Source organism: Pongo abelii, chromosome 5 (assembly GCF_028885655.2).
Source record: "Pongo abelii isolate AG06213 chromosome 5, NHGRI_mPonAbe1-v2.0_pri, whole genome shotgun sequence".
NCBI lineage: Eukaryota > Metazoa > Chordata > Mammalia > Primates > Hominidae > Pongo > Pongo abelii.
In genome coordinates, this window is record NC_071990.2 from 122,610,909 (window position 1) to 122,638,239 (window position 27,331).

The window sequence follows — 27,331 nt, forward strand, 5'->3', positions numbered from 1 at the left end:
CTAAGAGAGGAGATAAAATGAAATCACATAGAATGCTCAATCAAAGTCAGATAAGGCAAAAAGAGTAGAAGACCAAAAAAAAAAAAAAAAGGGCAAAAAAATACAATAAATATTAACCTAATTATATCAATAATTAATTGTTAATGTCATAAATACATCAATAAAAGACTATCAAAGTAGATTAAAAGTCAAGACCCAACTACTTGTTGTCTATAAAAGTCCCACTTTACACTTTAAACATAAAGACAAAGACAAATTAAAAAGAAAAGGATGGAGAAAAGACATACCATGCTAACAATAATCAAAAGAAAGCTGGAGTAGCTGTATTAGTTTCAGACAAAGCAGACTGCAAAGCAAGGAAAATTATCAAGGGTAAAAAGGAACATTAAATAACAATAAAGGGGTCAATTTTCCAAGAAGATTTAACAATCCTTAATGTGTATGCACCTAACAACAAAGCATCAAAATACTTAAATCAAAAACTGATAGAACTGCAGGGAGAAATAGATGAATTCACTAATATAGCTGGAGCTTTCAACCTACCTCTATCAGTAATTGACAGATTCAGCAGGATGTCAGTAAGGAAAAAGTTGAACCAAACAGTACCATCAATCAGCTGAATATAATTGACATCCAACAATAGTAGAATATATATTATATAAGCTCACACAGATAATTCACTCAGATGTCACTTTCTGGGCCATAAAACATAAAATAAACTTTAAAAACTAGAAATTATATAAAGTGTTCTGTCAGTTCTGTAAAAACACAAGGGTTGGGAGCAGTGGCTCATGCCTATAATCCCAGTACTTTGGGGGCCAAGGCAGGTGAATCACTTGAGGACAGGAGTTCCAGACCAGCCTGGCCAGTATGGTGAAAGCCCATCTCTAATAAAAATACAAAAATTAGCCAGGCATGGTGGCATGCACCTGTAGTCCCAGCTACTTGGGAGGTTGAGGCACTAGAATTGCTTGAACCCAGAAGGTGGAGTTTGCAGTGAGCCAAGATTGTGCTATTGTACTCCAGCCTGGGCGACAGAGCAAGACTCCGTCTCAAAAAAAAAAAAAACCACAAAGGTCAAAGAAATCTCAAGAGAAAGTAAAAATATTTTGAACTAAATGAAAAATGAAGATACAACTTACCAGAACTATGAGATGTAGGAAAGATGGTTTAGAGGGAAATTTATAGCATTAAGTACAAATATAAAAGTACAAATATTATAAAAAAAGAAAAGAGCAAAAACTAATCATCTAAGCTTCCACCATAGAAAACTAGGAAGAGAAAATTAAATCCAAAGTAAGAAGAAAAGAAATAAAAATTAGAAAAGAAATCAATAAAATTAAAAACATGAAATCAATAGAGAAAAATCAACAAAACCAGAAGTTAGGTTTTGAAAAGAACAGTAAAATTTATAAGCCTCTAGTCAGGTTAACTGAGAAAAAAAAAAGAGAAGACACAAATTACTAACATCAGAAGTGAAAGAGGAGCCATCACTACTCATTTCAATGATATTAACAGGATAAGGAAACATTATGAACAATTCTGTGCCCACAAATTTGATAATTTGGATAAATTCACCAATTCCTTGAAAGACATATTTTGCCAACATTCACATAACAGCAAATAGACAATCTGAATAGGACTCTATTTATTAAAGGAATTGAATGAATAACTAATAACCTTCCAAAATAGAAAACACCAGGCTAAAATTGGTTCACTGGTGAATTTTATAAAATATTTTATGAAGAAATTAAACCAATTCTGTGTCATATCCTCCAGAAGACAGAAAGAATAACTTCTCATTTATTATAAGGTCACCATTCCAATAATACCAAAACCAGCCAAAGATTACAAATTCTACAGACTGATATATCTCATGAACATAGAGGCAAAAATCCTCAATAAATATTAGCAAATGAAAGCCAACAAAGTGTAAGAATGATTTATACATCATGAACAAGTGGGATTTATTTCAGGTATGTAAAACTGGCTCAAAATCTGAACATCAATTAATGTAATATCAACAAGCTAAATAAGAAAAAGAGCATTTATTGCAGTGTTATTTATGGAGAGAAAATTCCTAGACACAATCTGAATTCACTAAGAGGGAAATGTTTGAATAAATTGTGGTACAGCTATACACAAAAGTATAATGCAGACATTAAAAATCATGTTTCAGCTGGCAGCCAAGACGGCCGAATAGGAACAGCTCCGGTCTATAGCTCCCAGCGTGAGCCACGCAGAAGAGGGGTGATTTCTGCATGTCCATCTGAGGTACCGGGTTCATCTCACTAGGGAGTGCCAGACAGTGGGTGCAGGACAGTGGGTGCAGCACACTGTGCGCGAGCAGAAGCAGGGCGAGGCATTGCCTCACTCGGGAAGCGCAAGGGGTCAGGGAGTTCCCTTTCCTAGTCAAAGAAATGGGTGACAGACGGCACCTGGAAAATCGGGTCACTCCCACCCTAATACTGTGCTTTTCCGACGGGCTTAAAAAACGGTGCACCAGGAGATTATACCCCACACCTGGCTCGGAGGGTCCTATGCCCATGGAGTCTTGCTGATTGCTAGCACAGCAGTCTGAGATCAAACTGCAAGGCGGCAGCGAGGCTGGGGGAGGGGCACCCGCCATTGCCCAGGCTCGCTTAGGTAAACAAAGCAGCCCGGAAGCTCGAACTGGGTGGAGCCCACCACAGCTGAAGGAGGCCTGCCTGCCTCTGTAGGCTCCACCTCTGGGGGCAGGGCACAGACAAACAAAAAGACACCAGTAAACTCTGCAGACTTAAGTGTCCCTGTCTGACAGTTTTGAAGAGAGCAGTGGTTCTCCCAGCATGCAGCTGGACATCTGAGAACGGACAGACTGCCTCCTCAAGTGGGTCCCTGACCCCTGACCCCCGAGCAGCCTAACGGGGAGGCACCCCCCAGCAGGGGCAGACTGACAACTCACACGGCCGGGTACTCCTCTGAGACAAAACTTCCAGAGGAACGATCAGACAGCAGCATTTGCGGTTAACGAAAATCCACTGTTCTGCAGCCACTGCTGCTGATACCCAGGCAAACAGGTTGCGGAGTGGACCTCTAGCAAACTCCAACAGACCTGCAGCTGAGGGTCCTGTCTGTTAGAAGGAAAACTAACAAACAGAAAGGATATCCACACCAAAAACCCATCTGTACATCACCATCATCAAAGACCAAAAGTAGGTAAAACCACAAAGATGGGGAAAAAACAGAGCAGAAAAACTGGAAACGCTAAAAAGCAGAGCGTCTCTGCTCCTCCAAAGGAATGCAGTTCCTCACCAGCAACGGAACAAAGCTGGATGGACAATGACTTTGACGAGTTGAGAGAAGAAGGCTTCAGACGATCAAACTACTCTGAGCTACAGGAGGAAATTCAAACCAAGGGCAAAGAAGTTAAAAACTTTGAAAAAAATTTAGACAAATGCATAACTAGAATAACCAATACAGAGAAGTGCTTAAAGGAGCTGATGGAGCTGAAAACCAAGGCTCGAGAACTACGTGAAGAATGCAGAAGCCTCAGGAGCCGATGTGATCAACTGGAAGAAAGGGTATCAGTGATGGAAGATGAAATGAATGAAATGAAGCGAAAAGGGAAGTTTAGAGAAAAAAGAATAAAAAGAAACGAACAAAGCCTCCAAGAAATATGGGACTATGTGAAAAGACCAAATCTACGTCTGATTGGTGTACCTGAAAGTGACGGGGAGAATGGAACCAAGTTGGAAAACACTCTGCAGGATGTTATCAAGGAGAACTTCCCCAGTTAGCAAGGCAGGCCAACATTCAGATTCAGGAAATACAGAGAACACCACAAAGATACTCCTGGAGAAGAGAAACTCCAAGACACATAAGTGTCAGATTCACCAAAGTTGAAATGAAGGAAAAAATGTTAAGGGCAGCCAGAGAGAAAGGTCAGGTTACCCACAAAGGGAAACCCATCAGACTAACAGCGGATGTCTCGGCAGAAACTCTACAAGCCAGAAGAGAGTGGGGGCCACTATTCAACATTCTTAAAGAAAATAATTTTCAACCCAGAATTTCATATCCAGCCAAACTAAGCTTCATAAGTGAAGGAGAAATAAAATACTTTACAGACAAGCAAATGCTGAGAGATTTTGTCACCACCAGGCCTGCCCTAAAAGAGCTCCTGAAGGAAGCACTAAACATGGAAAGGAACAACCGGTACCAGCCACTGCAAAATCATGCCAAATTGTAAAGACCATCGAGGCTAGGAAGAAACTGCATCAACTAACGAGCAAAATAACCAGCTAACATCATAATGACAGGATCAAATTCACACATAACAATATTAACTTTAAATATAAATGGACTAAATGCTCCAATTAAAAGACACAGACTGGCAAATTGGATAAAGAGTGAAGACCCATCAGTGTGCTGTATTCAGGAAACCCATCTCATGTGCAGAGACACACATAGGCTCAAAATAAAAGGATGGAGGAAGATCTACCAAGCAAACGGAAAACAAAAAAAGGGAGGGGTTACAATCCTAGTCTCTGATAAAACACACTTTAAACCAACAAAGATCAAAAGAGACAAACAAGGCCATTACATAATGGTAAAGGGATCAATTCAACAAGAAGAGCTAACTATCCTAAATATATATGCACCCAATACAGGAGCACCCAGATTCATAAAGCAAGTCCGGAGTGACCTACAAAGAGACTTACACTCCCACACAATAACAATGGGAGATTTTAACATTCCACTGTCAACAGTAGACAGATCAACGAGACAGAAAGTTAACAAGGATACCCAGGAATTGAACTCAGCTCTGCACCAAGAGGACCTAATAGACATCTACAGAACTCTCCACCCCAAATCAACAGAATATACATTTTTTTCAACACCACATCACACCTATTCCAAAATTGACCACATAGTTGGAAGTAAAGCTCTCCTCAGCAAATGTAAAAGAACAGAAATTATAACAAACTGTCTCTCAGACCACAGGGCAATCAAACTAGAACTCAGGATTAAGAAACTCAATCAAAACCGCTCAACTACATGGAAACTGAACAACCTGCTCCTGAATGACTACTGGGTACATAACGAACTGAAGGCAGAAACGAAGATGTTCTTTGAAACCAATGAGAACAAAGACACAACATACCAGAATCTCTGGGACACATTCAAAGCAGTGTGTAGAGGGAAATTTATAGCACTAAATGCCCACAAGAGAAAGCAGGAAAGATCTAAAATTGACACCCTAACATCACAATTAAAAGAACTAGAAAAGTAAGAGCAAACACATTCAAAAGCTAGCAGAAGGCAAGAAATAACCAAAATCAGAGCAGAACTGAAGGAGATAGAGACACAAAAAACCCTTCAAAAAATTAATGAATCCAGGAGCTGGTTTTTTGAAAGGATCAACAAAATTGATAGACCACTAGAAAGACTAATAAAGAAGAAAAGAGAGAAGAATCAAATAGATGCAATAAAAAATGATAAAGGGGATATCACCACCAATCCCACAGAAACAAAAACTACCATCAGAGAATACTACAAACACCTCTATGCAAATAAACTAGAAAATCTAGAAGAAATGGATAAATTCCTCAACACATACACCCTTCCAAGACTAAACCAGGAAGAAGCTGAATCTCTGAATAGACCAATAATAGGCTCTGAAATTGTGGCAATAGTCAATAGCTTACCAACCAAAAAGAGTCCAGGACCAGATGGATTCACAGCCGAATTCTACCAGAGGTACAAGGAGGAGCTGGTACCATTCCTTCTGAAACTATTCCAATCAATAGAAAAAGGGAGAATCCTCCCTAACTCATTTTATGAGGCCAGCATCATCCTGATACCAAAGCCGGGCAGAGACACAACTGAAAAAGAGAATTTTAGACCAATATCCCTAATGAACATTGATGCAAAAACCCTCAATAAAACACTGGCAAACCGAATCCAGCAGCACATCAAAAACCTTATCCACTATGATCAAGTGGGCTTCATCTCTGGGATGCAAGGCTGGTTCAACAGATGCAAATCAATAAATGTAATCCAGCATATAAACAGAACCGAAGACAAAAACCACATGATTATCTCAATAGATGCAGAAAAGGCCTTAGATAAAAATTCAACAACCCTTCATGCTAAAAACTCTCAATAAATTAGGTATTGATGGGATGCATCTCAAAATAATAAGAGCTATCTATGACAAACCCACAGCCAATATCATACTGAATGGGCAAAAACTGGAAGCATTCCCTTTGAAAACTGGCACAAGACAGGGATGCCCTCTCTCACCAGTCCTATTCAACACAGTGTTGGAAGTTCTGGCCAGGGCAATAAGGCAGGAGAAGGAAATAAAGGGTATTCAATGAGGAAAAGAGGAAGTCAAATTGTCCCTCTTTGCAGATGACATGATTGTATATCTAGAAAACCCCATTGTCTCAGCCCAAAATCTCCTTAAGCTGATAGGCAACTTCAGCAAAGTCTCAGGATACAAAATAAACATACAAAAATCACAAGCATTCTTATACACCAATAACAGACTGAGAGCCAAATCATGAGTGAACTCCCATTCACAATTGCTTCAAAGAGAATAAAATACCTAGGAATCCAACTTACAAGTGACATGAAGGACCTCTTCAAGGAGAACTACAAACCACTGCTCAATGAAATAAAAGAGGATACAAACAAATGGAAGAACTTTCCATGCTCATGGGTAGGAAGAACCAATATCGTGAAAATGGCCATACTGCCCAAGGTAATTTATAGATTCAATGCCATCCCCATCAAGCTACCAATGACTTTCTTCACACAATTGGAAAAAACTACTTTAAAGTTCATATGGAACCAAAAAAGAGCCCGCATCACCAAGTCAATCCTAAGCCAAAAGAACAAAGCTGGAGGCATCACACTACCTGACTTCAAACTATACTACAAGGCTACAGTAACCAAAACACCATGGTACTGGTACCAAAACAGAGATATAGATCAATGGGACAGAACAGAGCCCTCAGAAATAACGCTGCATATCTACAACTATCTGATCTTTGACAAACCTGACAAAAACAAGCAATGGGGAAAGGATTCCCTATTTCATAAATGGTGCTGGGAAAACTGGCTAGCTATATGGAGAAAGCTGAAACTGGATCCCTTCCTTACACCTTATACAAAAATTAATTCAAGATGGATTAAAGACTTAAACGTTAGACCGAAAACCATAAAAACCCTAGAAGAAAACCTAGGCAATACCATTCAGGACATAGGCATGGGCAAGGACTTCATGTCTAAAACACCAAAAGCAATGGCAACAAAAGCCAAAATTGACAAATGGGATCTAATTAAACTAAAGAGCTTCTGCACAGCAAAAGAAACTAACATCACAGTGAACAGGCAACCTACAGAATGGGAGAAAATTTTTGCAATCTACTCATCTGACAAACGGCTAATATCCAGAATCTACAATGAACTCAAACAAATTTACAAAATAAAAACAAACAACCCCATCACAAAGTGGGCGAAGGACATGAATAGACACTTCTCAAAAGAAGACATTTATGCAACCAAAAGACACATGAAAAAATGCTCATCATCACTGGCCATCAGAGAAATGCAAATCAAAACCACAATGAGATACCATCTCACACCAGTTAGAATGGCGATCATTAAAAAGTCAGGAAACAACAGGTGCTGGAGAGGATGTGGAGAAATAGGAACACTTTTACACTGTTGGTGGGACTGTAAACTAGTTCAACCATTGGGGAAGTCAGTGTGGCGATTCCTCAGGGATCTTGAACTAGAAATACCATTTGACCCAGCCATCCCATTACTGGGTATGTACCCAAAGGATTATAAATGATGCTGCTATAAAGACACATGCACATGCATGTTTATTGCAGCACTATTCACAATAGCAAAGACTTGGAACCAATCCAAATGTCCAACAATGATAGACTGGATTAAGAAAATGTGGCACATATACACCATGGAATACTATGCAGCCATAAAAAATGATGAGTTCATGTCCTTTGTAGGGACATGGATGAAACTGGAAATCATCATTCTCAGTAAACTATCGCAAGGACAAAAAAACCAAACACCGCATGTTCTCACTCATAGGTGGGAATTGAACAATGAGAACACATGGACACAGGAAGGGGAACATCACACTCTGGGGACTGTTGTGGGGTGGGGTGATAGGGGAGGGATAGCATTAGGAGATATACCTAATGCTAAATGATGCGTTAATGGGTGCAGCACACCAGCATGGCACATGTATACATATGTAACTAACCTGCACATTGTGCACATGTACCCTAAAACTTAAAGTATAATAATAATAAAATTAAAAAATAAATAAAAATAAATTAAAAATAAAAATAAAAAATAAAAATCATGTTTCATTCTGTATTCACCTAAGAAAATTCCCATAGTTATAAAATAAATCAAGCTGCATGGTAATGTATAAAATATAATACCATTTTTGTAAAGAGAAGATAAAAATATGACTATTTATATGTAGGTTTGTCTGATGCATTGGATAATTATAAGCACAGAGAAAGTCTAGAAGCATAAACACAAAAATATTACCATTGGTTAAGTGAGAAAATAGGAACTGGAGGAGGAAGAAAAAAATAGCTAGCTCTTTGCACGCCTTTGGTTTGACTTAATCATGTGTGACAAAAGTCTCTAAGTGAAAATACAAGGGAGCAGATAATGGGGGGTAAGGACACCTATCGAGAGTGAACTCTCCTATATTACAGACATCAAGTTCTACTCTGCCTGCATAGTCCATAATCCTGGTTACTCCAACTTTTTTTAGATCATTTAATATCTTATTAGCAGCTTGTTAGAAAACCAAACTATAACTGGAATAATTACCCAGATTTAAAATAGCACATACCTTTCTTCAGAAGAGTTCATATTTGCTCCATAAAGGAGTAAAATAAGCCCTTCTTCTACAGACGCAATTCTTGCCAAAATACCAGCTATATGAATTAAAGCTGTCTCAGAGCAATTTGGAGATGCCTGTACATTAAAAAGAAAACAAGACAAATCACATAATTTTATGACATGCTAACATATCACAGACTAAAATTCGAGGATTGTATGTAGTCTTATAAAGTTATATTACCACAACAAAAAACAAGCTTAATGATTTGTTTGGCTGTGAAATAATATGTCTGAAAAAAATGGGTTATTATATTATATTCTTTTACCAGCCCAACTGATGAAGCAAATAAATACAGATTTTTTTTCACCCAAACTATTGAGAATTGCTGCTCTTGTTACAGTTTTATATATAATTCTGGTTGGCAAATGTAGTAGCTCTTGTATTTCCACTTGGCCCTTTATTTCCCACCCACTGGGCTCCTGAGAATACAACATAATTACATTATATATGGTATCTAACACACTGCCATCCCTTCTAAGGGTGTCATCCTCATACACATTTGCGTCATGAATGTACATCCAACTAGGGGTAGCCAATTCATGGGCTGGTCAATAGGCAATAATGTCACTTAATAAGAAAACAAAGACTGAACCAACCATATTTGCTCACTTTTGCTTTCAAATGGAAGTACTAAAATACCTTTGCCAATATATTACAAAGCAGCACAAAGCACATACTGAAAACCAGAGAGCCACGTTAATGCTAGAGTGTATCTACAGTATTATAATTCCTGCTGTTTGTGGGGTCTGCTTATTTACCTGTACCTGCATGGATGCCAACACACATATTATCTATAATATCTACAATACATTTGAAAACGTAAATGTTGCAATCAATACATTCTAATAAATTTAGTGGGCTAGCCTAACTAATGATTAGTCAGGTATATTCACCTAAAGAAGTCCTAATTATTACTAATCATACTGTTTAGCACAAATAGCACTATTCATACTACTTAGCACAAAAAGTATATCACTTTTCATATTAAATATCTTTCTTAAAACAACTTCTCTCCTTAGAATACATTCCTTCTCTCACATATGAGACTATATATATTCTCTCATGTCCATATACATATAAACACAGTATTTTAAAACTTTCTATTCCTCATTTTAAATATTTTTTGTTTAAAGGTCTGCCTTGCCTATTAGAGTAGGCTTCTTAAAGGCAATAAACATGTATTATTCACTTCTATATTTGCAGTACCCAGCAGAGAGCTAATGATATAGTAGAGGTTCAATGGTTGATGCTGGATGTCTTAAATTAGATACTGAGTGTCCACTATGTGCCAGAGGGCTACTGTCAAGAATAAATAATTCAAGCATAATGTAAGTACAACTGCAGAATTACATAACACGGGAACACACCACCTAACTTTGCAAAGGAGAACTGGGAGGAAATTTCAAAGATAAACTCTAGTCTAAAGGGGAATTTTTCATATGGACCAAGTGTAAAATTTTCTAGGGTGAAGAAAAACCGTACAAACACAAGGAGATATAATAACCTTATTTAGAAAGTGCAAATTGTCCATTATAACTGGAATATATAAGAAAGAAAATAATTAGGGGACAGAAAACTTGGCATTTGCCAAGTTAACCTAGCAAGCAACAAGCAGAAAAGTATGTGACAGCCCACTGATGGGTGAACATAAGAGGAAGATGAAAACAGTAAAAACACCTCAAAACAGATATGAAAAAGCAAAAGCTTTTAACCTATTGATAAGCCTTAAAAATCACTTCCCAGAAGCTTAAGTCATACAAGTAGAGGGAGGTACTGAACAGACACCCAAACTAGTAACAGTAGCAACTCTGCCACTTGTTAAATGTCTGACCTAGAGCAAGTCACTTATTTCAGCCTCAGTTGTGATTATTAAATTATATAATGTAAGGGAATATATTGTGCAAACTGTAAAGAGACATACATCTGTTCAAATTGGAATTCTATATAAGTGTTCTCTCTAAAGCAGTTCTTCTTAATATAAAACAGAGTTGGTTACTAAGGAAAATAATCACATTTCCAAAAGCTATAACAATGCCATAAAACAAATAACAAAACATTTATGAGATTCATTAGATTTGCAAAACAACTTCTTAATAGAATAACTTTTCTAAGTTATTTGCATCAGCAGATCTAGTCCGATTAAAAAAAAAACAGATATTCTATGTTCTTTCCCTCTGCATATCATAATAAATCAATCAACTACGTAAGCTATAATTTAATAATAAATAAAAATATATATCAACACAAAATATATTTATTTCAAATTTAGAAATAAAGTCCCACTGAATATCCACTAATACCCAGGTAAGAGACTCTTTTTCTCCTTAGTGAATAATACCAACCTCATTTCCTTTCATTAAATTGTGAATAGGCTGAAGAAGTGTCTCTATTACAATGTTGTTATATAAGCATTCCACTGCACATTCTTTTTGATCACAGAGTATCCACAGAACTTCAGTCACCATACTTACAGGAGAGTAATTCTCTAATAAACAATAAATATTTTTTAATACCAAAAAATTAAATACTTAGAACTGTTTTATGTTAGCTGTCATTGTTCCAAAAAGTTCAACATCAAAGTTAATTCAGTACTTCAAAAGTCATACAACTCAATGTCGAAAGGAAGATGTATTACCAAATTATAAGCTGACTTAGGGGAATCTCAATTGGCTTAACATAAAAAGTAAGCAAATGACAACAAACATGAATGCCAAAAGACGAGAATACAAAATTATTTACTGTCTGACATTAAATTACTGCTTAATATTAAAGATTTGGTCTGAAGCAAATGTACAGCTTTTTTCCTCCTAGAAAACATGTTCTCTCCCTAGAATACACTTTTACCATACTCATATTTATTTTTTCTTAAATAACATACTCAAGTATTGAGCCTACAAGAAAATTATATTCAAACAAGAAAATGGGAAAAAGGAGGCAGAAGAGAATGGAAATTTCATAAACTTTTATAGACACTAGTATACTTCTTGTACTACCATAAAGCCAGTGAAAACAAAGATCATTTTTTAGATTTTCTTTCAAAATATAGTATATACAGGAAAACACAATACACAAAAGTGTAACATGGTTGGAATCATCACTGAATTAAATGATTTTCAGTTTCATAAATTGACAAATTTTCAGATATATAATCTAATATCCTCAAAACAATAGTTTTTAATGTAAGATTGTCCTAGTAAGATATAACACTTTAGTATTTAGACACTGTATGTCTATGCATTATTGGTGTGTTTTATTATTAAGTGTTTTACTTTGGAAGCTATTCTAAGATGAAAGTTCTTAACTTATGTTACAATATTCCACAGTCAATAAACATGCTGACTTCAGGTCAATGCTGACTTCAGGTCAATATCTGACAAAAAGAAAATGGAAAAGGAAAGTTCAGTGATTTTTCAACCAGCTCCAAGTGAGAAACCCTGTTTACAAGGACAGATATTATTGATGAGCATATGGTCATTCTTTCACTCATCCAATCATCTTCTATTTATTAAGTGCCTAATACATACCAGACACTGTACTAGGAACTAACTATGAACAGAAAAGTGAATAAGACAAAAACAGTCCACATCATGGTAAACCAATATATAAACAAGTATTTAGAACAAAGAAAGATGATTTTAATCATAAAAGATGTCTATGCTGTAGGAGTATACAGTCACAAGACCTAAGCTAGTTCTTTATACATGTAAATGCTGTAAAGACAGAAAAAAGTCTGAGAACCACTGTGAAGATCAATAGGCTAATATAATTGCTTGGATAAAACCTATTAGTTTCATATTTTTTTAAATAGATTCAGAAGGTACATGTGTCAGCTTGTTACATGGATATACTGAATAGTGGTGAGATTTGGGCTTCTGGTGTACCCATCACCTGAACAGTGAACACTGTACTGAATAATAACCTACCAGTTGATAGATATGTTATAGCACTAATATACAGCCCAAACCATTTTTTTCTTTGATTCACTTGAGTTCGCCTTAGAATTTGTGTCAGCAATTCTAGGGTTATTTCCTAGTTTTAGAACACTGTATGTCTATGCACTACTGGTGTGTTTTATTATTAAGTGTTTTACTTTGGAAACTATTCTTGATACTCAAAGGAAAAATATAAGTTATTTTTTAAATGTTAATATTTTAGAACATTTTTAAAAGCTAGTCAACAGCCATAAAACTAAAAGGCATTTTTCTGAAAACCATGAATGGTTTTTTCTTTATTCTTCAATAAAAGAAGACCCTGAAAAGATTGAAGTTTTGGATGTAAGCCAAAACAAGTGAGTTGATCAAAACATTTTAGAAAGTATAAAGAATGGAAAATAACAGGAAAAAAAATCACATTATGACCTATCATCAAATATCCTTCAGTATCATGTCTTGAGAACATTTTGATCTTAATAAAGAACATCACTAAAATTCTCAGTGATACTGATTCTAAATAAAAAAAGTAGTAGAGTAGAAACATCTTAAAACATCAGTGAACAAAATTAAATTTCATGGCTAACTTCAGGACCAATGTAATTTCTCTTAATACTGTATCTTAACGAAACCTACTTACCAAAGTAGGTCAGGCACTCAAAACATCTAGACAATAGAATACATAAATATTTTTAGATGTTTTATATTTCTCTATTTAAAACAGAAACAGACTTACCTGAATGGGCAGCTGATGTCATCTTTGGACAACTTGGTGAGTAATAGATAAGTTGGGTAAAAAGAACAAGCAGATCTATGAGGGATACCAAACCTTTAAAAAGAAAATAAAGAGAAAATTAATTTCTAGCATATTCTTTCAACTTAGAGAAATTTAACTGAGCTTTCATCCATCTATATAGTTGAGTTTTTGTACAGACTATGAGGCAACCAGGAAGAAGGGAGCTATAATCTCACATAGAAGACTCCAGAACAAATTACATACAAATTAAAACACGGCAAGGCAAGCAATGCTGTAGGTGCTATGTAAAGGTACAGTTTTATCACTTATTTTGAACCAATCACTTAAGATAAACCTATGCGAGGAAGATGTATGAATCTGATCAAGGCTATTTGAGTTTATTCAATTAGGAGTAGTAAAATTCAGCTTACCAAGTTGGTCCAGCTGACTTATCTACACAAAACTGTAGAACAGGGCTTAGCAAACTTTCTCTTTAAAGGACTACAGAGTAAATATTTTAGATTTTGTGGCCAAATGGTCTCTGTCACAAATACTCAAGTCTGCCATGGTAGCACTAAGTGTATGTAGATGATATGCAAATGAATGAGTATGGCTATTTTCCAATAAAACTTTGTGTGCACTAAAATTTAATGTATATTTCTCACATATCACAAAACACCCTTTTTTGAACAATTTAAAAAGATAAAAACCACTCTTAGCTCACAAGTGTACAAACAAGATAGTGGACCAAATGTGGCCCATAGACAAAATTTATCAACTCTTGCTATAGAGGCTTACATTAAAAGAGTCTGGTGAAATCACATGTGAAACTTAAAGGTGAATGTTGACCTATGCTAATATAGTAGAATAAACCTCTAGAAACTCAATTTTCAGGTGGTCTATAATATCTGGTAGGCCAAGATGTAGATGTTAAAAGTCAATATAAAATGATAAATAAATTATAGATGATAGACATATAAATGTAAGCTGAATACTACACCAACATCACAAGTATATATTAGTATATTTCTGTAAAGTTCAACAGTATCCTATAAAATAATAGCTCTTTTATTAAAAGTCAATTATCTACTGAGGGCTCATTATGCATAGAATTATGTGGCACTACCATGGGAACTTCAAGAGATGTATATAAGGCAATGTCTTTTCTCAAGGAGCTCACAATCAATGAGAAGAAAAGATTTAGAGAAATAAAAAACCTACAAAACAGTATAAAAGAGTATTCCAAATAAATATACTGTGCAATGGGGTCAGCAAACTATAGCCATTGTGGGCTGATTTTATAAGGCTCACAAGATAAGAATGGATTTCACATTTTTTAAACATGTCAGAGGTCCACAAAACCATGCCCAGATTCAATGATTCACTAAGAAGACTCAGAGGATTCAACATATAATTGTATTCACAGCTATGATTTATTATAACAAAAGGATACAAAGCAAAATCAAAGGGCAAAAGTACATGGGTTGAAGTCCAGAGCTAACCAGTATAAACTTCTAAGTGTCCTCTCCTGGTTGAGTCATACAGAATACACTTAATTATTTCAGCAGCAAGTTATGACAACACATGTGAAATGTCATCTACCAGGAAAACTCATTAGAGACCCAGTCCCTTAGGTTTCTGGGGGAGCTAAGCATGTAAGCACATTCTACGCAGCACACGCCAAAATTTTAAACTCCCAAAAGAAAACCAGGTACAAGGGGTGGAGCCAAGATGGCCAAATAGGAACAGCTCCAGTCTATAGCTCCCGGCATGAGCAATGCAGAAGACGGGTGATTTCTGCATTTCCAACTGAGCCTTGAAGAGACTAGTGGTTCTCCCAGCACGCAGCTGGACATCTGAGAATGGACAGACTGCCTCCTCAAGTGGGTCCCTGACCCCTGAGGAGCCTAACTGGGAGGCATCCCCCAGTAGGGGCAGACTGACACCTCACACGGCCAGGTACTCCTCTGAGACAAAACTTCCAGAGGAACAATCAGGCAGCAACATCTGCTGTTCACCAGTATCTGCTGTTCCACAGCCACTGCTGCTGATACCCAGGCAAACAGGGTCTGGAGTGGACCTCCAGCAAACTCCAACAGACCTGCAGCTAAGGGTCCTGACTGTTAAAAGGAAAACTAACAAACAGAAAGGACATCCACACCAAAACCCCATCTGTACATCACCATCATCAAAGACCAAAGGTAGATAAAACCACAAAGATGGGGAAAAAACAGAGCAGAAAAACTGGAAACTCTAAAAATCAGAGCACCTCTCCTTCTCCAAAGGAATGCAGCTCCTAACCAGCAATGGAACAAAGCTGGATGGAGAATGACTTTGACGAGTTGAGAGAAGAAGGCTTCAGAAGATCAAACTACTCCAAGCTAAAGGAGGAAGTTCGAACCCATGGCAAAGAAGTTAAAAACCTTGAAAAAAAATTAGATGAACGGGTAACTAGAATAACCAATGCAGAGAAGTCCTTAAAGGACCTGATGGAACTGAAAACCAATGCACAAGAACTACGTGACGAATGCACAAGCCTCAGTACCCGATTTGATCAATTGGAAGAAAGGGTATCAGTGATGGAAGATGAAATGAATGAAATGAAACATGAAGAGAAGTTTAGAGAAAAAAGAATAAAAAGAAACAAACAAAGCCTCCAAGAAATATGGGACTATATGAAAAGACCAAATCTACGTCTGATTGGTGTACCTGAAAGTGACGGGGAGAATGGAACCAAGTTGGAAAACATTCTGCAGGATATTATCCAGGAGAACTTCCCCAATCTAGCAAGGGAGGCCAACATTCAAATTCAGGAAATACAGAGAACGCCACAAAGATACTCCTCGAGAAGAGCAACTCCAAGACACATAATTGTCAGATTCACCAAAGTTCAAATGAAGGAAAAAATGTTAAGGGCAGCCAGAGAGAAAGGTCGGGTTACCCACAAAGGGAAGCCCATCAGACTAACAGTTGATCTCTCAGCAGAAACTCTACAAGCCAGAAGACAGTAGGGGCCAATATTCAACATTCTTAAAGAAAAGCATTTTCAACCCAGAATTTCATATCCAGCCAAACTAAGATTCATAAGTGAAGGAGAAATAAAATTCTTTACAGACAAGCAAATGCTGAGAGATTTTGTCACCACCAGGCCTGCCCTAAAAGAGCTCCTGAAGGAAGCACTAAACATGGAAAGGAACAACAGGTACTAGCCACTGCAAAAACATGCCAAATTGTCAAGACCATCAAGGCTAGGAAAAAACTGCATCAACTAACGAGCAAAATAACCAGCTAACATCATAATGACAGGATCAAATTCACACATAAAAATATTAACCTTAAATGTAAATGGGCTAAATGCTCCAATTAAAAGACACAGACTAGCAAATTGGATCAAGAGTCAAGGCCCATGAGTGTGCTGTATTCAGGAAACTCATCTCACGTACAGAGAAACACATAGGCTCAAAATAAAGGGATGGAGGAAGATCTACCAAGCAAATGGAAAACAAAAAAAGGCAGGGGTTGCAATCCTAGTCTCTGATAAAACACACTTTAAACCAACAAAGATCAAAAGAGACAAAGAAGGCCATTACATAATGGTAAACGGATCAATTCAACAGGAAGAGCTAACTATCCTAAACATATATGCACCCAATACAGGAGCACCCAGATTCATAAAGCAAGTCCTTAGAGACCTACAAAGAGACTTACACTCCCACACAATAATAATGGGAGACTTTAACACCCCACTGTCAACATTAGATGGATCAACGAGACAGAAAGGTAACAGGGATATCCAGGAATTGAACTCAGCTCTGCACCAAGTGCACCTAATAGACATCTACAGAACCCTCCACCCCAAATCAACAGAATATACATTCTTCCCAACACCACACTTATTCCAAAATCGACCACATAGTTGGAAGCAAAGCTCTCCTCAGCAAATGTAAAAGAACAGAAATTATAACAAACTCTCTCTCAGACCACAGGGCAATCAAACTAGAACTCAGGATTAGGAAACTCACTCAAAACCGCTCATCTACATGGAAACTGAACAACCTGCTCCTGAATGACTACTGGGTACATAACGAAATGAAGGCAGAAATAAAGACGTTCTTTGAAACCAGTGAGAACAAAGACACAACATACCAGAATCTCTGGGACACATTCAAAACAGTGTGTAGAGGGAAATTTATAGCACTAAATGCCCACAAGAGAAATCAGGAAAGATCTAAAATTGACACTCTAACATCACAATTAAAAGAACTAGAGAAGCAAGAGCAAACACATTCAAAAGCTAGCAGAAGGCAAGAAATAACTAAGATCAGAGCAGAACTAAAGGTAATAGAGACACAAAAAACTCTTCAAAAAATCAATGAATCCAGGAGCTGGTTTTTTGAAAAGATCAACAAAATTGATAGACTGCTACCAAGAATAATAAAGAAGAAAAGAAAGAAGAATCAAATAGATGCAATAAAAAATGATAAAGGGGATATCAACACCAATCCCACAGAAATACAAACTGCCATCAGAGAATACTATAAACACCTCTACACAAATAAACTAGAAAATCTAGAAGAAATGGATAAATTCTTCAACACATACACCTTCCCAAGACTAAATCAGGAAGAAGCTGAATCTCTGAATAGACCAATAACAGGCTCTGAAATTCAGGCAATAATTAATAGCTTACCAACCAAAAGAAGTCAAGGACCAGGTGGATTCACAGCCGAATTCTACCAGAGGTACAAGGAGGACCTGGTACCATTCCTTCTGAACCTATTCCAATCAATAGAAAAAGGGGGAATCCTCCCTAACTCATTTTATGAGGCCAGCATCATCCTGACACCAAAGCCGGGCAGAGACACAACAAAAAAAGAGAATTTTAGACCAATATCCCTGATGAACATCAATGCAAAAACCCTCAATAAAATACGGGCAAACCGAATCCAGCAGCACATCAAAATGCTTATCCACCATGATCAAGTGGGCTTTATCCCTGGGAGGCAAGGCTGGTTCAACAGATGCAAATCAATAAATGTGATCCAGCATATAAATAGAGCCAACGACAAAAATCATATGATTATCTCAATAGATGCAGAAAAGGCTTTTGACAAAATTCAACAACGCTTCATGCTAAAAACTCTCAATAAATTAGGTATTGATGGGACATATCTCAAAATAATAAGAGCTATCTATGACAAACCCGCAGCCAATATCATACTGAATCGGCAAAAACTGGAAGCATTCCCTTTGAAAACTGGCACAAGACAGGGATGCCCTCTCTCACCACTCCTATTCAACATAGTGTTGGAAGTTCTGGCCAGGGCAATAAGGCAGGAGAAGGAAATAAAGGGTACTCAATTATGAAAGGAGGAAGTCAAATTGTCCCTGTTTGCAGATGACATGATTGTATATCTAGAAAACCCCATCATCTCAGCCCAAAATCTCCTTCAGCTGATAGACAACTTCAGCAAAGTCTCAGGATACAAAATCAACGTGCAAAAATCACAGACATTCCTATACACCAATAACAGACAGAGAGCCAAATCATGAGTGAACTCCCATTCACAACTGCTTCAAACAGAATAAAATAACTAGGAATCCAACTTACAAGGGACATGAAGGACCTCTTCAAGGAGAACTACAAACCACTGCTCAATGAAATCAAAGAGGATACAAACAAATGGAAGAACTTTCCATGCTCATGGGTAGGAAGAATCAATATCGTGAAAATGGCCATACCGCCCAAGGCAATTTATAGATTCAATCCCATCCCCATCAAGCTACCAATGACTTTCCTCACAGAATTGGAAAAAACTACTTTAAAGTTCATATGGAACCAAAAAAGAGCCCGCATCGCCAAGTCAATCCTAAGCCAAAAGAACAAAGCTGGAAGCATCATGCTACCTGACTTCAAACTATACTACAAGGCTACAGTAACCAAAACAGCATGGTACTGGTACCAAAACAGAGATATAGACCCATGGAACAGAACAGAGCCCTCAGAAATAATGCTGCATATCTACAACTATCTGATCTTTGACAAATCTGAGAAAAACAAGCAATGGGGAAAGGATTCCCTATTTCATAAATGGTGCTGGGAAAACTGGCTAGCCATATGGAGAAAGCTGAAACTGGACTCCTTCCTCACACCTTATACAAAAATTAATTCAAGGTGGATTAAAGACTTAAATGTTAGACCTAAAACCATAAAAACCCTAGAAGAAAACCTAGGCAATACCATTCAGGACATAGGCATGGGCAAGGACCTCATGTCTAAAACACCAAAAGCAATGGCAACAAAAGCCAAAATTGACAAATGGGATCTAATTAAACTAAAGAGCTTCTGCACAGCAAAAGAAACTAACATCACAGTGAACAGGCAACCTACAGAATGGGAGAAAATATTTGCAATCTATTCATCTGACAAACGGCTAATATCCAGAATCTACAATGAACTCAAATTTACAAGATAAAAACAAACAACCCCATTAAAAAGTGGGAGAAGGACATGAATAGACACTTCTCAAAAGAAGACATTTATGCAACCAAAAGACACATGAAAAAATGCTCATCATCACTGGCCATCAGAGAAATGCAAATCAAAACCACAATGAGATACCATCTCACATCAGTTAGAATGGCGATCATTAAAAAGTCAGGAAACAACAGGTGCTGGAGAGGTGTGGAGAAATAGGAACACTTTTACACTGTTGGTGGGACTGTAAACTAGTTCAACCATTGGGGAAGTCAGTGTGGCGATTCCTCAGGGATCTTGAACTAGAAATACCATTTGACCCAGCCATCCCATTACTGGGTATATACTGAAAGGATTATAAATCATGCTGCTATAAAGACACATGCACATGCATGTTTATTGCGGCACTATTCACAATAACAAAGACTTGGAACCAACCCAAATATCCAACAATGATAGACTGGATTAAGAAAATGTGGCACATATACACCATAGAATACTACACAGCCATAAAAAATGATGAGTTCATGTCCTTTGTAGGGACATGGATGAAGCTGGAAACCATCATTCTCTGCAAACTATCACAAGGACAAAAAACCGAACACCGCATGTTCTCACTCATAGGTGGGAATTGAACAATGAGAACACATGGACACAGGAAGGGGAACATCACACACTGGGGCCTGTTGTGGGGTGGGGGGAGGGGGGAGGGATAGCATTAGGAGATATACCTAATGTTAAATGACGAGTTAATGGGTGCAGTACACCAACATGGCACATGTATACATATGTAACTAACCTGCACGTTGTGCACATGTACCCTAATACTTAAAGTATAATAAAAAAAAGAAAAGAAAGAAAACCAGGTACTCCACCTAAATCACACTGTACAGTTTAGGCGGTGATCAGTGCACGGTTGAGGCACTCAACAGTTCTAGGAATAATAGGAAATCTAAGTTCCTAGGTCCCAGCCAAGGTCCAACCTTGCAAGCAGGCCTTTCTAAGGATAGTTGTTTCAGGCCTGCTACATTAATTCTTTTTTGTACACACACAGAGAGAATATACAAAAGCAGTATGTGGCCAAAACAGCCCAAAATATTTACTATGTGGTGCTTTACAAAAAAAAACCTAAAAAACAGTTTGCTGGTCTCTGCTATATACTATATTCTTAGTTATCATTTTTATTTCCCTTAAGAGTTTAAGTATATACTAACAGCATGTGCTGAAGTTTGATGGGGAAAAAGTAAATGAGACTTAGGGTAAAAATTATATGGTAATATACAAAATGACACAGGGCTTTGCAGTTTATAAAACAGTATTTGCAAACCTCATTTCTCCGTGATCACCAAAAATTCTGTAAGTTAAATATTACCGATTTCACTATTCAATTTTTACAGATAAAGAAATGGAAACAACAAAGGTTAAGTGATTTTCCCAAAAGATCACTGCTAGTTTATAAACTGCTTGTTTATAAACAAGGTCTTCTAGCTCTAAATCTATATCTGGATCCCTAAAGGCTGAAGGAATAATTTAAGAAAAAAAATAACATGTAGAAAGAATTACACACTGAAAACTAAAAGAAAACAAATACTTCGAAGTGTATAAGCTATCAATAGACTAAAAGGTATGTAGCTAAGTACCGTAGAAAGGAACATGCCAAACTTCCAAGTTTGAATACTCCATCATATATAAATCTTAGCATATCTCAACAAATTTATTTCTCCTAATTGTACTTACCTTTTTTATTCTTCAGCTTAATAGGAAATAGTTTTCTGCCTTGTTTATAGATCAGTAATCTTCCTACAAGGCACAGTGAGTGAATGAAACAAATATATTGTAATTCTTGTCCTAAGTAGTAGAAAGTTTTCTGTTTGTTTCCTTAAAAGAGAAGCAAACAAGAACACTTATTTAGTATCATTATATTTTACAGTACCTGTCTTCATTCCCTTCTAGACATTAAACAAGGCTACAGGCTAGAATGGAGACATTATTGGTCAAAAATTTTTTAATTATTTGTTTTCCTTATTGTTTCCTAAGATCCTTTACAATAAATCCCCAAAGAAAAGCAATCATCTTAAAAAGCAGCCTCAGAAAAGAATAGTATACATATAGTATCCATTCTAAAATAAATACCATAAGACTGCCAGAGTTATCTGCCACTGAAGAGGAACTTCAAAAGTAAGTTAAGGGCAGAAGAAAGTTAATAGAAAATGTTAGTTACTGTTTAATTCCACCAACTAAAAGCCAATATTACAAAAGATCATATTAACAAGCACATGTCTAAGTGAAATTAGAATCTCTACAATATAGACATCTCCCAATATGTATTTGTCATTCAAACATATACACACAGAAGATAACAGAATTAAGACACCAATCTAAAACAAAACATCTCTTCTTTGCAGGCTAAGAAAAGGAAATATTGATTAGGGCACATAAATATGTATTTGCATACAAAGAAGCAAGACATTTAGAGAATTCATATCTGGAAAGTTCCATTTTTCTTAATGAAAGAGTAAGTAAGGGCTCCTCCTCCTGAGAGAGAATTGGGCAGGAGCAAAGCAGAAGGTTCGATGAGACTGACAAGGACTTGTAACAGCTGTTATGGAACGCCGAAGAAAGAACATCTAGGAGGATTCCAAAGCAACAGAGAGAGAGTAGCTAAAGTTAGAAAATATATATTTACTCTCAAGCCATGTCATATACTCTCTGCTCAATTTCTTGAGTACCAGAAGAGATAGAGAATTGAATTGACCTAAAGTTGGGCAACTGCAGGCAGAAAACTCTGAAAGAGAAATGAGCAAGAATTTTTTTAAAAACATGGCAAAAAAAAAAAAAAAATGCAACGAAGCACCCTGAGGTCTTTAGTAGATAGAGAAGAGAGCAAAACCATGACGGGCTAAGAAAGTAATGAGGGGAAAGGAGCTAAATATTACATTTTAATATCAAGAAATTAGAAAAATCTGTAAGTCTGTAAATGAGATAACATATGAACTTATATGTCCTTTTCCTTCTCTTGAAGAATAAATTATAACTTCTACACTTTCTCCTCCCCTACAAAACACTAGCTTTTGAAACCCATTAATTATTGGTCTATCATCATCTCCCTTGCTTTGAGTTAGATAAAGAAATTCACCTGAGAATGAAGAAAAGTATAAGGTATCATCATACTCTCAAAGGAGCTTACTATATGCTTAAGGAAACAACATAAAAACAACAGAACAATAAAAGCTATCAGGTTCACATGGCCAATTGTGTGATATAAGCAAGAGCAAGAAAAATTCAGAATAAGCAGGGAGGCCTTGAAATTTAAAATACAGTTTCTGCCGGGCGTGGTGGCTCATGCCTGTAATCCCAGTGCTTTGGGAGGCTGAGGTAGGTGGATCACGAGGTCAGGAGTTCAAGAGCAGCCTGGCCAGCACAGTGAAACCCCATCTCTACTAAAAATACAAAACTTAGCCAGATGTGGTGGCAGGCACCTGTACTCCCAGCTACTTGGGAGGCTGAGGCAGGAGAGTCGCTTGAACCCAGGAGACAGAGGTTGCAGTGAGCCCAGATCATGCCACTGCATTCCAGCCTGGGTGATACAGTGAGACTCTGTCTAAAAAAATAAATAAATAAAATACAGTTTCTTCTTTCATGATAACTAAGATATCTATTAGTGTAGGGAATTACGGATGGGGCAGTAGGAGTAAAAATAATGTTGTATAGGCATTGGTATACAAAAAAAAGACTAAGAGAAGATTCATTTTAGTCAATAACTAGAGAAGAGATTATATCAAGAAATTGGGGCCAGATTACGAAGCATCCAGGACATTTTAGCTCAAACAGAGAATAAGCAAAGAAGGATCACGGGGTGACACGGGGTGTTCAAAAATAAAAACAACACTTTATGGAAGTTTTTTTCCCATTGAAGTGCATACATGCCTGATTAGATGACTGATACATTACTGAAGGGGAAAGGATGGACTGTATATTGTTGCAATGTAACAGATTAGGATATATGCCCTAGTATGAATTGAAGAACTGCATCTAATAAGAATCAGTATGGTTGTACATTAATTTCAAATGTAGATCTTTTATAAAAAATAATGATTACAGTGTATCTTATAAATGTGTAAAATATATTTTACAGCATCATTAGTAAAAGTGACCTAATTTACCATACTAACAATCATTAAAAAATAAAAGCTCCTACTAAACTGTATTTCCTAATAAAATTTACCATTTTTAAAAGTATGTAACAGAGGAAATAATACTTACTGCAATGCTTTGAATGTCCCAAAGTTTCATCAGCTTTCCTAGTCTTACACAGTTCAAAGTACTGAACACACTGTTGAATGGCTGTAGTTACCTGATGAAATAATAACTTATTAATTCCAGAACTTTGCAGCCCTCAAGTCCAAGAATTAAAAGAAATTAGTCAAAGCTGTAAAAATACTTTGGAGAAATATTTGGGAAAAATATTTAGTACAGTACCTTTCTAGCCCTTAAAGCTCAGCCTCCTCAATTACATTTTACCTATGGCATCACTCTGGTGAACACTGTGAAAATATTTGTGGACCAACAAATATGATAATGTTATAATGTTGGTGTCATTGGACAGAAATAAATATGTACTTTATATTTTATAATGAAAAATGCAAAAACTCTGTGGCCATGGCCATAACCTTAGAAACTATCTTGTCCAGTTCCTTTGCCTTAGAATCTTTTCCTCCTACCCAGCTAGCAAAATATCAAGTGGATCATCTTTATTTCCATCTCAAATATCAGATATGCTAAAAACTGATAAAGAAAAATCTCATAATTCAAAGAAAAGAGTCACAATAAAAAATGACCTCCAACCCCTACTGTACCCAGTGATTCTCCTATTAGTCTCCATTCTAACTCCTCCTCTCATTCTCCACAAGCAGAGACTTCAAACCTTCTCCCCTTTCCTCAGCACCTGCCTACCCATCAATGGCCTCTTATCCTGATTCCCAAAAAAAAAATAAAAGCCACCAGTGATATACAGTGTGATAATTGTTAAATCTGGTAACAAGGCAGTTGTTGGTAACCTTGAAAAGATCACTTTCAGAGGAGTTTGGTGAATAAAGCCAGACTATACCAAATAAAGGAATAGGAAGTGAAAAAGTAAAGGTAGTTAGCATAATTTTTATTTTCAGGAAAGACAGCTGAGGAAAATTTAAAAAATAGACCAATAACTGTATCTTAGAGTCAAGATTAAACTCTTTTTCAGCTAAGAAGGATATGGGTACGATTAAATGTTACTGGGGGAAGCCAACAGAGGGGAAGAGTTTGACTATATAGGAGAGAAAGGGGATAGTTGATAGAAAAAAAAATACACAAGAGGAAGAAGCAGATGGAATCCAAGTGAAAGGAATGATTAATTAAGCTTTAGATAGGAAAAAAATAAAGGTTTGAAAAGAAGCAAGTTCATAATTGTAGCATCAAGGAATCAATGGATTTTCCCAACTCATTCTTTCTTATGGCCTCAGTTGTATGCAGAAAAGAGGTAACATGGCAGGACTTCTATCTTTAGAAAGGCCTCCTTACAAGGTGGGATTTTGATAGCATCTAGAACTTGGATTTCAGGAGGGCTCTCATCATTCTGAGAACTGAGAATGGCTGACAAAGTTTGCACAAATAATGTAGTTTATGAGGAATACCTGCTTTCCTTCTAGGAGTCTTGGACCCTGGTATGTACCAGGCAGAGGGTTTCTATGTGATCAGCACCCCCTCCTCAAAAACAAAAACCAGGCACTGAGTTTCTAATGAGCTTCCCTGGTATATAACATTTCACATAAGTTGCCACTATTCAATGCTGAAAGAGTTAAGCATGTCTTATGTGATTCTAGTGGGAAACAGACTCTTGGAAGCTTATACTTTCATATCTTCCATACTTCATTCAATGAACTTTTTCCTCTTTGCTGATTTTTCTTTGTATCCTTTCATTGTTATAAATGATAGCTGAGAGCATAACTATATGCTGAATCCTATGAACCCTTCTAGCAAATCATCAAACCTGGGGGTTGTCTTGGGGACTCCCTCCCCCTCCCATATCTACGTGTCTTTTCTAAATCAAACATCAGGGATCCAGACCCATGCCTCCTAGAAATCGGCATTTCAAATATGATTAAATCTACCAAATCTAAAAATCATTATCTTTTCCAGCAAATGGTTGCCTCCTACTGTGTTACTTATCTCAATGAATGACATTAATCAATTGTCTGAGGCCTCAATCACAACCCCCTCATTCAAAAGTCCTCTAAATCCTACATTCTAAATAAAGTATTTGGAGTCCATCCATTTATCCCAATTCTGTCTTATCCTTCTTCCACGGTTCCATCATCTTTTGCTTGCATTATTATACAATGTCTTAAACATCTTTTTGCTTCAATACTTCTCCTTTGACCAATTTTCTAACAAAAAACAAAACAAAACAGAAGTGGATTAAAATAACAACTGACACTTCAGGAAACTTTTGACACGAAAAATTTATAAAATAATACACTTAAGAGAAGCTCTTAAGAATTAGAAGACAAAAGAACTAACAATAGTCCACTTCTTTAACTGAAAACTCAAAACACTGTCTCCAAAATAATCTCTCTCAAAGACTCTTTCGTTCAAACCTTTAGAAATCCACCCTCCTTGCATCCATTACTACCCAGCTTTATCTTCACCATCCACTTACTTACACTCCCTTCTTTTCCTTCTACTCTTTCCCTTATATTTTCTTAAACATGCTATCTTTATTTGAGAAAAGGTAGCAATCACAGGAAAGAAAAGGAATAATCTCAGGACATGAACAATCACATTACATGACATCCCTTTAAACCACAGTAGCAGAAAGCAGATCTATAGTAGGTGAATTTAAAGAGTCAAGTTGAGAGTATAATGTATCAATTTTCTAACCCCTGTGAAAACAGACAGAAATTTGCTATAAAACTCAGGATTGTATTTGATACTTATTGCCCTATACTATCAAATATATACCAGCCAGTTCATTTAATTGTTAACCCCTAAGACAGAAATTTTAAAAAAGGTTAAATACAATAAGACAGGAAAAACTAAGGGAGAATTTAAATAACCAAGCCGTCAAGTCATTTTTTAAAATGACTTTCAGAGAGCAGTAAAAATGGCACTACATAAAACCATTTCAGAAACCATTCCTTTAGGGGTTGACTGAATCAAGATTCAAACTGTTAAAAATTAAAGGTTAAATATTTACGCTGACAGCCAAAACT

At 36.7% G+C, this 27,331-nt stretch overlaps 1 protein-coding gene across 8 annotated transcripts in view; it reads right to left on the reverse strand.

Moving 5' to 3' along the window:
• Positions 1-27,331, reverse strand: part of TBC1D32 (TBC1 domain family member 32) — a 261,800-nt gene that overhangs the window by 197,090 nt on the left and 37,379 nt on the right. For all 8 annotated transcript variants that reach the window (XM_054558089.2, XM_024248559.3, XM_054558087.2 and 5 more), the window contains 5 exons: positions 24,348-24,438; positions 21,822-21,962; positions 13,607-13,699; positions 11,284-11,426; positions 8,891-9,015 (listed from right to left, as the gene is read on the reverse strand). In XM_054558089.2, the coding sequence (XP_054414064.2) occupies positions 8,891-9,015; positions 11,284-11,426; positions 13,607-13,699; positions 21,822-21,962; positions 24,348-24,438 (593 nt within the window). The remainder of the gene's footprint in view (positions 1-8,890; positions 9,016-11,283; positions 11,427-13,606; positions 13,700-21,821; positions 21,963-24,347; positions 24,439-27,331) is intronic.